We start from the raw sequence: 11,482 nt of genomic DNA on the forward strand, positions 1-11,482 counted from the left end.
CTTCGCTCTCAGTAGCCACTAAACACTAACCACTATTATAACACACTGTCCTGGACAGACAGCCCAAATATAATTGGATATAAGCACGAAAATTAGTATAAACGAAATGAAATTGTTGTTGTTCTGTCAAGCTAGTCAGAATATTTTACAAGTGAACGTGAGGGTGGGTCGGGGTGGAGAAATCTATCTTTATTTATATGCGCCTTAACTCACCTCCAGCAATTCAGGCGCGAATACAGTAAATTGTGCAGGGGGTTCTGTACTGTGGGGAATGAAGGTTTTTTTTATATCTCTTTTTTTGGGGGTGGGGGGTTGGGGTGGGGAGGGAGCGTGGTGGTGGTAGTCGAGTCATGCTACCCCGAAAAATACATGCTGACTACCATGAACTGTCATCCTAAAATCGGACTGTCATGATCTCTCATCCTAAAATCAGACTTCCATGATCTCTCATCCTAAAATCAGACTTCCATGATCTCTCATCCTAAAATCGGACTGTCATGATCTCTCATTCTAAAATCTGACTACCATGAACTCTCATCCTAAAATCCGACTGTTATGAACTCTCATCCTAAAATCTGACTACCATGAACTCTCATCCTAAAATCAGACTTCCATGATCTCTCATCCTAAAATCAGACTGTCATGATCTTTCATCCTAAAATCAGACTGTCATGATCTCTCATCCTAAAATCGGACTTCCATGATCTCTCATCCTAAAATCAGACTGTCATGATCTCTCACCCTAAAATCAGACTTCCATGATCTCTCATCCTAAAATCAGACTTCCATGATCTCTCATCCTAAAATCAGACTTCCATGATCTCTCATCCTAAAATCGGACTTCCATGATCTCTCATCCTAAAATCAGACTGTCATGATCTCTCATCCTAAAATCTGACTGTCATGATCTCTCATCCTAAAATCAGAATTCCATGATCTCTCATCCTAATATCGGACTGTCATGATCTCTCATCTTAAAATCAGACTGCCATGGTATCTCATGCAAAAAGTAAACACTGTGATTTATAGGTCATTTGAAAACAAACCTAAATATTTATTAAGTCCATCTTTATTATTCATCACTAATTACTTTTGAAAGGTTTAGCTTATAACGAAATATCATATTACATTACAAAACAAGCGTTAATCAATCGATAGCACGACCGTCATCAGAGGCGGATCGGGGGGGGGGGGGGGGGGGGTACCAGGGGCCCACCCCTTCCCTAAAATTTGCGATAGTTATAATTTTATTATATATTAATTTTCTTTTTTTTACGATCCCCCTCCAAACCTCCCCCAAAGTTCCCTTGGCATTCCACCTCATGTCACTGGGCCCTCCAAATGGATTGTCTGGATCCGCCACTGGCAATGTACTATTCTGATAGGAAAGTTGCGGCATCCATATGTTTATTCATTCAGTGTAGCAGCTAACGAGAGACTTGAAAAAATAGTACAATGTGAAGAATATATTGTCAACGTTACGGCCAGACATTAGCAGTTGTGGTCAGATCCTCTCTTCCATTAACAAGCAAGAAAACAAGTCTACATGTAGGCCTATGTAAGTATTTATTCGCAGCTAACATTTTGATTTCTATACAGAGTTTTTAAAATATACTTACCTTAATATTTGTAGTGTATTATATTTTTCCCCACAGCTCTTTACACTGTGGTTTTACATAATAAATGTATAAATAATATGTCCATATCCATTCATTCTTTCATTCGCAGCTGTTCGTGTTTCTGTTGTTAAAGATCACCTTGTTAGAGCATTTTGTTTACAGCTCTTTCTTTTTCCTTTTTAGTTTGTTTGGGGGAGGGGCGGGACGTAGCCCAGTGAGTAAAGCGCTCGCTTGTTGCACGGTCGGTCTAGGATCGATCCTCGTCTGTGGGCCCATTGGGCTATTTCTCGTTTCAACCAGTGCACATCAAATATCAAATATATATATCAAATGCCGTGGTATGTGCTATCTAAGAGATACCTTGCTACTAATGGAACATTGTAGCTGGTTTCCTCTCTAAGACGATATTTCAAAATTACCAAATGTATGACATTCAATAACCGATGATTAATAAATCAATATACTCTAGTGGTGTCGTTAAACAAAAGCAAATTGGTTGGGGGACGATTTTTTTTCGCGGGATTGGTAAATAGGGAAGGACACATTCTAAACTGGAGACGTTCGGGAAAAATGAGCTGGCTTGAAAATTTTAACTCTATATTGCCATCATTTTATTCAGAATATTACTGTATCCTGTACACCCCACCCCCACCATGAAAATTGGAGCCCGTACCCCTATCATCCAATATTTTCTTTCTATCTGTAGCCTATCTGTAGCCGCAATCTCGAGTTTAATGTTAAACATTTATTAGTAATATATTAAGTAATAATGAGCTTGTTCTGAATGTGCACGTAAAACCCTATGACATGACATGACATGACACCTATGCGTATAGGTAGTACTAAACCAAATAATTTCCGGCTAGGTCAAAGTTCGAGTCACACCGACTTTTGACAGAGAAAATAACACCACAAGTCTCCTGTGATTGGTGATACATTGAGTGTGTTGGTTGTAAAAAAAATTAGTTTCATCTGGGCAAAAAATGTATGCAATTTTATTTCATCTAGTACCACTGTAACAATGACGCTACCCGTAATCTCTGAAATGAGCAGCTTGACCCCCACTTTTTCTGATTCATTTTAAGGGTCAGGTCAGGTCAGGTCATAGGGCTTTACGTGCACATTCAGAGCAAGCTGTTGTAGCGCACGCCTGTCTTGGGCACAAGAGCCGGCCTCGGCCGGCTCCTCCGTCCAGGACAGGAAAGGTGGGGTTGGGGTGGGGGTGTGTGGGGGGGGGGGGGGGGTGATTTGGTGGTGGGGATAATGATGCTATGGAATTTTGAATGGAGCAAGAATTATGCCAAAAGAGAAAAGGTGCGCAAGTTTGATTGAGGAATTTGGGCGCTATTTTGAACGGTCAGTCTCTTTAAAGGAATGCTAAAGCAAGGCTTTTGGACTGGTGTGCATATTCAACGATACATAATGCACATTATTGCTTAATATCAACAAGTATAATCGTATAGTTAATTAATAAAACGGTTAAATGTGACGGTTATTATATATAACGGGCGCAGCCATTTTGTACCATCCCAGTGAATACGCCCTCTGGCGAGCTGGTGGTTACGTAATACCTAACGTGTCACGTCAGGAATTAGTCTTCGAAATGAAGAAACAAAACATACCTGATTTTTGCGGATGCATCGCAGTGTTCTGTAATAATATCTATCCCAGTAACACAGCAACGTGTATATGTGGTTTATTTTTCAATACAAAATAAACCACCATTGTCAAAGTGTTGAAATAACTGTATTATATTTTGTATATAAATTAACCCACGTACTGAAATAATAGTCGGAGTGTTTTCTTGCTTAATTGGTCTGTTCTTTCCGTGGCCTGTACCTGTGGTTCTTGATTGGCAGGTGTATATTTAGATGGTCCCCAGACACTGTGTCTAGACACACTAAAAAGACGTGTCTCTTTTATTAAGATCACAGGGTATTGTGTGATAACCTCAAATCGTAATGGACTTTACCAGCTTTATTACTGTAAGTAATTCTGTAAAACTCTTGATTAAGTAGACTTTCCCATCTAAAATCACAAAACTGACCAATTACGTAGTCCCAGAGAAAAGAAAATTATCACTTGGGTATCGTGAGTGGTCGTTTTTGCTCGAACGTATCCTACCAATAGGCCTAATAATATGCATTTTTTCTTTAAAAAATGCTATAACTCCATTTCGTTATATTGATGCAAATTGAAATACATTTAGTTAAATAGTTTATTATACTATCAAGTCACTTATGTTGTTTTACAAGTCAGGTTGATGAAAGCGAAGCGCCTTGTCGTAAATTAGCGCATTTGTTTACACTGTGCATAATAGAGAAGTTGGACCTGAGCTGACGTCACTTCGCCCCAAGCTATAGACGGGTTTTTCCGATTGTCTCCCAGCAGTTTATGACGTTGTCGATAGATGGCGTAACCGTACGGCCGCCATTAAGGGAGTGAAAGTCACGCAATAATAACATGTGACAGCATTGCAGCTGGGTGCAATTTCAGCTTTTATGACCTTTTTGGAACGTTTTGCAAAAGCAAAATCAGTTTCTTGGATAATTCAACCTCATTTAAAGATTGTATATTCATATCAATATCGGTGGAAATCTGTGAATGATTAAAAACATATATAATAAAGCACCTATACACGCCAATGCAAAAGCATACTGCATAGCGAATAAATTAAACACACGCAAGTGTGAATAATTTTGATGGTTATTAAGTGAAACTTTACTGAATGCATCCTAAAATATAGAAAAGTATTTGAATTATGTACGTTTGTAGAAAACGATAAGAAACGGAAAAAAAGATAAGACTGACCTTAGATCTAGAGTAGATGTCAACGTTTAGCTTTTACTATTATTAGCTCTGGGATATTCCAGATGTGATCACATGGGGTTGAAGTGGGGTGCAGTTAACACTGCCAAATATTTATCTCTTATTTATTTTTATTTTATCGCACCCCACCCATTTCGTCGAATTTTTTAAATAATAATATATATAAAAAAAAAAATTAATTAATTATTTTTTTAAATTTTAATTATAATATTATTTTTATTATCTTTCGTTTCTTTTTAAATTTTAATCATACACAATATAATAAATGAAAATTAATGGGGGGGTGGTACTAGTTAATTACAAAACGACCCCCCTTTGACTTACTGGTGACCCTCGTCCGTCTGAGGCTAAAATATTGTTTTAATGTTCAATACATTAGGCTATACAAGTGTCCAGGGAAATTATATTTGCTTGCATAAGTTTAAATTATTCGTTATGCTTTTATATTCGCGTGTATGGGCTATATACATGCTTTATTATTTATAATACACTTCCACCAACTTTGATGTGAATCTACAATCTTTAAATGAGGTTGTATTATTCGACATACTGGTTTTGCTTTCACAAAATGTACTAAAATGGTAATAAATACTGAAAATGCACCCAGATGCAATGCCTTCACATGTTATTATTGTGCGAATTTCACTCCCTTAATGGCGGACCGATCACGTGATTATAAACAGTGGCCGCGCACAGTTTTTCGCTTATGATATAGCCTGTCCAATAAACCAGGCCCGTGATACCACCTTTGGTCGTCACAAAAACGAAACAAAATGGCTGGGCCCCAAACAGTTAGCAGTTTACAAACTCATGCTATCCCCTGCACTTCAGGTTTTCATATGTAAAATTCTAAAGCATACTTGCGCGGTGAAACTTCCGGATTTTGGACAACCAAAATGTTGTAATCCCTATTCACAAAAACGAAACAAAATGGCTGCCCCCAGTAATCGCGGTTTTTATTAATTCTAAAATTACGCGTTTTCCATTTGTTAAAGTGTCAGTATGTGTTGGTGGTCCGGGTATGCATCTTTCCAACACATAAGGCTCTTGTTGGAGTTTAGTCTACCTTTAAGGGTGAGGGGTGGCAGTATTTATATCCGTGGATGAGGCGGGATGTAGCCCAGTGGTAAAGCGCTCGCCTAATGCGCGGTCAGTTTAGGATCGATCCCCGTCGATGGGCCCATTGGACTATTTCTGGTTCTAGGCAGTGCACCACGACTGGTATATCAAAGGGCGTGGTATATGCTATCCTGTCTATGGGATGGTGCATATAAAAGATTCCTTGCTGCTAATCAAAAAGTGTAGCCTATGAAGTGGCGACAGCGGGTTTCCTTTCTCGATATCTGTGTGTTCCTTAACCATATGTTCGACGCCATATAACCGTAAATAAAATGTGTTGAGTACGTCGTTAAATAAAACATTTTCCTCCTTCTTTCCTTCCTTATATCCGTGGTGTTTATGTTGATTGACATGCTGCATGTAGGAGTTTTAGCCATATACGTTACTATTTGATTTGGTAGTACAACCTATAAGGAATTGCTGCTTCCTGAACTTTCCCTACTTGAGTCATGCGCACTATCCTCTGAAAAACACTCCGCTGTGAACGTAATATGTGGACTTGATATTCATGTGAAAGTTGTAGTCTTGGGGACATTTGCCTGTGATCTCTAACGGTGTGCCTCAGATTAATGTGTTTGAACCATCAGTGGATTGGTAAATTATTGCAACCCAACAGGATTACTCAATGGATGTGTACTTTTAACAGGTGAGAATTCTATCGCAGTCATTTATAACGGCAATACTTGTAGATGTCATCAAGGTTTTGCTTAGAATCATATTTCATTGTATATATACAGGGCGACCAACCTAGTGGAATTTGTGTTTTGGAATTTCCCAATATTTTCATCTTTAAGCTCGTGAATACGTTTAAACTGCCGAAAAAAAAAGTAATTTAAAGAATGCGAAAACTCCATTTTCATAAAAAAAAAAAAAAAAAAAAAAAAAAAAAAAATACTTAAAGAGCGTGAAAACGCATATATTAACAAAATAACAACCGAATATATACATAACAATGCAACTTGATTATTGTTAAAATGTGTACGGGCTCCCATTTTTGTAGGGCCATTGGATGTCAAACATTTGCTAATTCTAACATAAACTCTTAGAGAGGAAACCCGCTACATTATTTCCATTAGTAGCAATAGATCTTTTATATGCACCATCCCACAGGCAGGATAGTAATACCATGTCCTTTGACATACCAGTCGTGGTGCACTGGCTGGAACGAGAAAGGGCCCATTGGGCCCACTGAAGATAGAGCTAGGGCTTTTGACCGGCCCAAAGATAGAAATTCACAATGAAATGTTGCACTTTGGCCAATATTTTTGTTGCGTTCAGTATAATGGTAAAACGCACTCGAGTATAAACTATACATTCCCTTGCACTACCATAGTTGTTTTCTGGTTTCAATAACCTTTATTTGAAAAAAAAACAAAAGAACAAAACAAAACAAACAAACAAACAAGCAAGCATGCATCACCTGTCAGCCTTGTATCCAATGGCTGATTGCGTACTGGTTACCAAGGTAACATGTTTTTCCATTAACGTGGCTTCTTTCTTCTCTATCTGTTCGAGTGTTTTCACCTGCTTTCTTTTACTTTCCACCTGTCATAAATGATACATCAAAGTTCGTGGTGTGTGGTATCCTGTTTATATAGAAAAATACATTATTACCAGGGGTGGATCCAGGATTGTTTGTTTTTGTTTTGTTTTGTTTTGTTTTTGTTTGTTTTTTGTTTATTTGTTTGTTTGTTTGGGTTGGGTTTTTGGGTTGGGTTTTTTTGTTGTTGTTGTTTGGGTTTTTTTTTTTTTTTTGGGGGGGGGGGGGTTTGTTTGTTTGGGGGGGGGGGGTTGGGGGGGGAGACTAAGAAGAAAGGCCACATAGACCAATTCTTGAAAAGGTCAACCCAATTAATTTGTTTTTAAACCTAGAAAACAAGATACACTTGAACATATTTGGGGGAAAGGGGCGTGTCTCCTAGTTTTCCCCCTGGATCTGCCTATGATTACGAAAGATACCTTGTTGTGTTGTCGATAAATGTAGCTTATATTACGGCAGCGTAAATATCATATCTTTGTCTTTATTGCGGTGGAATCATTCTGCTGGTTGGGTTTTTTCTCATTCCAACCACAACTGGTCAAAGGTCAAAAATCCCTTGCTGCATTAGGAGAAATGTAGCGGGTTTCCTCTGATGACTATGAGTCAGAATTATCCAATAGCCGATGATTAATTAAACAATGTGGTCTAGTGGTGTCGTTAAACAATTTTTTTTTCAACAAAATGACAAAATACCATATATAAGACACTGTATAGTCATAGTTTAAACTGGGCTAAGGTGTTATCAAACAAAAATTTTTTCCTTTAATTAAAGATCGCGGGCTAATTAAAAAACCAAAACATTTTCATCAATAGGAAGTGCCTTTAGTGCATCCTGGGGGCGGGACGTAAGCCACAGGTAAAGCGTTCGCCTGTTGCGCGGTCGATCCTAACCCTACCTTCAATGGGACCATTGGGCTATTTCTTGTTCCAGCCAGTGCACCACGACTGGTATATCAAAGACCGTGCTATGTGCTATTCTGTCTGTGGTATCGTGCATATAAAATATCCCTTGCTACTGATGGAAAAAAATGTAGAGGGTTTCTTCTATAAGACTATACATCAAAATTACCAAATCTTTGACATCCAATTCAATAGCCGATGGTTAATAAATCAATGTGCTCTAGTGGGGTCGTTAAATAAAACAAACTTTATCGTTTAACTTTGGACCTAACCAGCCATCGGTTTAAGGAAGGAAATCTTTTATTTAACGATGCACTCAACACATTTTATTTACGATTATAATTATGGTATCGGAGAAGAAAAGGGTACTCGAGTTTGAAGATTCCTAACTGTTGAAATGAAAAGGAGTGTTCGGTATCCAGGCAACCTATCTATTATCACTTGTTTTAAACGGTCAAAAAGGTGAACTACTTTCTGAAAACTAAGGCTTCGTTTTAGTTTAAAAAAGGCTTACACTAGATGATAATGAGACTAAGGAATAAGGTAAAATAGCATTATGCATCTTAATTCCAGCGCTAAAAAATGGATACCAAATCATGCGATTGTATTTCATTCCTCACACGCATACGGCAAAATGACGTAAGCAAAAAATATAATTAAATGAGTGTGCTCTTCCTTGCACGGTTACTCGAGTCCTGTGAACGGACTCGAGTCTTGCTAGACTCGGTCAATGCCCGAATACTCAAGTACTGACATGGTTCAAAACTATTGCATCGATTCGCATTGCATATAACAATCCTTATCGTTTTATTCAAAACAGCATGACACATGTTCATATATATATGGAAAACATATGCAAAACAAAAACATTGAGATGTGTTTATTTGTGGAATAGAAAACAAAATAGTAATATACTGATTAATCAGCATCATGCATGATTAACCTACCACCCACCACCCACCCACCTCCACAAAGACACACACAAAAAACACAGAACAAAACACAAAACAAACAGGAAACAACAAACATTTTTTTCCTTTATCAATTTTAAACTGAAAAGGACACTAGCGCCTATGGCAAGCACTGAAATTGCGCCCGTCCAAAAATCTGACGCTCATCTGTTAGATAACGTCTGACTTTGATAGAAACTGCTCAGTGGCGCCCCCTTCAAGTGGCGCCCAGGGCGCGTGCTATACCTGCCATACCCTAGGTACGCAACTGTCAAGGACCATTGGCGTATCACATGGTTCTGTGTCCCCCCCCCCCCTCCCCCCGTCCTTTCGAAGTACCCTTTTTTATTTGTTTAAATTCATTATCAACAATATACAACGCCAAATTGCCTTGAAAACGTGTCTAAGCATCTTCATTAAAAGGTTTCCATGGAGAATGCCCTCGACCCCTCCTCCTCCCCCCTCCTACAGATTTCGTCCCCTTTGGGATCTCGGCCCATTTACATTCGACAAACGCAAATTGTTCGTTTTAGAATTTTATGACCTGCCCACCCCCACTCCCCTCCCGCTTACAAAATCCTGGATCCGCCACTGAGGACGAGCAGTCAGGGTAACTGTTCCTTATACTAACCATCCGTTAAGTATTGAATTGTTACATTAATACTGTTTTTTCTTTCTTTCAGACAAAGCTGTCTTGCCATTTAGAAGAATACATATACCATCCCAAGCTGCCAACAAAATAACTGAAAGGAAAATAACGACATTTCCAGAAAACAACGTTTGAAGTTCTGTAATTTGCTTTTAAAATATGTACTTTTTGTTTTTTGACAACGAATCCTGCTTTCACGTCGTCTGCTAATTCTTTAAGGATTTGATTCGTGGAAAACAATTCTCTAACCAGAATCAGAATGAATTTGGAAATGTTAGGCTTGGCCGATCAAGAAAACGCCACGATACATATGGGAATGATTACGGACCAAGTACTTAACTCGAACAGAAGTTTTCCATCTTTAAATGCGCTTACTGTAGACTCCATGTCTAATCCGGCTTACGTCATCATGAGTCGTGTCCAAACCGTCCTGGTACCAGTGATCTGTGTTGTTGGAATAATAGGCAACATCCTGGCGTCTGGAACTTTCCTGAGCCCAGTGATGCGCAACATGTCCTGCTGTCTGTACCTTGCGGCCAAGTCCCTGTGCGACATCGGCTTCCTCGTCTCCCTGTTCGTGATCTGGCTGTACCGTTTACGAGTGACCTTCTTGCTGGTGGAAGGGGTCTGCCAGATGAACATCTTCATGACCTACGTCTGTGGCTTCCTGTCCGTCTGGTTCGTGGTCATCATAACCTGCGAGAATTTCATCAGGATATCGCAGCACTCGAAGGTTCCAGTGCTGTGCACAAGGAAGATAGCCCTCATCGTTATCTCAGTTATCGTCTGCTTCGGTCTCATACTGTGCAGCTTCACCCTGTGGACAACTGGAATTGTCTCCACGGAAGAGACATCATATTGTACGTCACTGATCAAGTTCGCCGACATGCTCATGGTGATGACGTACGTGGACACGGCCCTCACCTTGGTTTTGCCTTCATTAATAATCGTCTTTCTCGTTCTGGCCATAATGGTCAGCTCGTACAAAGCGTTCCAGAGGAACAAGCGGCTGAGAGGAACAGGACAAAAAAGGCACCGCAGATACACGACGCCTGAAAGCAAGGTGACCAGGTTTCTCTTCGCCTTGTCGCTGATATTCTTCCTCCTCCACGCGCCCAGCCACATCATACGGATTAAACTCATTGTTCAGCATAATTTCGAAAATCCGTATCCGTCCCTCGTTGATCTAATTCTGCAGAGAGTCTTTGAGCTTCTTTTCTGCTGCAGCTTTTCGGTCAACTGTTTGCTCTATTATGTTTTTGGAAAAAACTTCAGAAAAGTTTTCAAAAAGATGTACATGACACACTGCAGCAGACAGGATACGAGCTCTAACATGACATATACTATCGTACAGATTGGTAAGACGGGTCAGTCAATAGTGAGGAACCTTTCCTTAAAATGACGGTGTGAAAGATGTACATGGAAGTAAACCTGTCACGTAATTGTGTGATTATCATTTGTACACATATTTATTCATATATTTATTTGTTCAGATCTTTGTATGATTATCAGGTGTACACATATCTATTCTAATAGTTGTTTCATTATCAATTGTACACATGTCTATTCATATATTTGCATGAGTATCAATTGTATACATATCTATTCAAATATTTGTATGATTATCAATTGTACATATATCCAGTCATATATTTGCATGATTATCAATTGTACATATATCTATTCATATATGCATGTATTTGTATGGTTATCAACTGTACACATATCTATTCATATATTTAGGCCTATTATTCATAAAATTGTTTGATTATCAATTGTACACGTCTATCCATACATTTATCTATTCATATCATTGTATGATTATCATTTGTTCACATATCTATTCATTTAAGAATTGACCGCAATTATTTTTGGT

The 11,482-nt window shown here is 38.8% G+C and overlaps 1 protein-coding gene across 1 annotated transcript; it reads left to right on the forward strand.

The window, feature by feature from the left end:
• The first annotated feature begins 9,865 nt into the window (after positions 1–9,865).
• LOC121369759 (FMRFamide receptor-like) lies at positions 9,866–11,008 on the forward strand. Its single transcript, XM_041494818.1, has one exon. The coding sequence runs from the start codon at positions 9,866–9,868 to the stop codon at positions 11,006–11,008; it is 1,143 nt and encodes a 380-aa protein (XP_041350752.1).
• Positions 11,009–11,482: the final 474 nt, after the last annotated feature.

This window comes from Gigantopelta aegis, chromosome 4 (assembly GCF_016097555.1).
Source record: "Gigantopelta aegis isolate Gae_Host chromosome 4, Gae_host_genome, whole genome shotgun sequence".
Taxonomy (NCBI): Eukaryota; Metazoa; Mollusca; class Gastropoda; order Neomphalida; family Peltospiridae; genus Gigantopelta; species Gigantopelta aegis.

Coding starts and splice junctions, on each gene's coding strand:
- LOC121369759 (XM_041494818.1), top strand. CDS start 9,866: ATGAATTTGGAAATGTTAGGCTTGGCCGATCAAGAAAACGCCACGATA.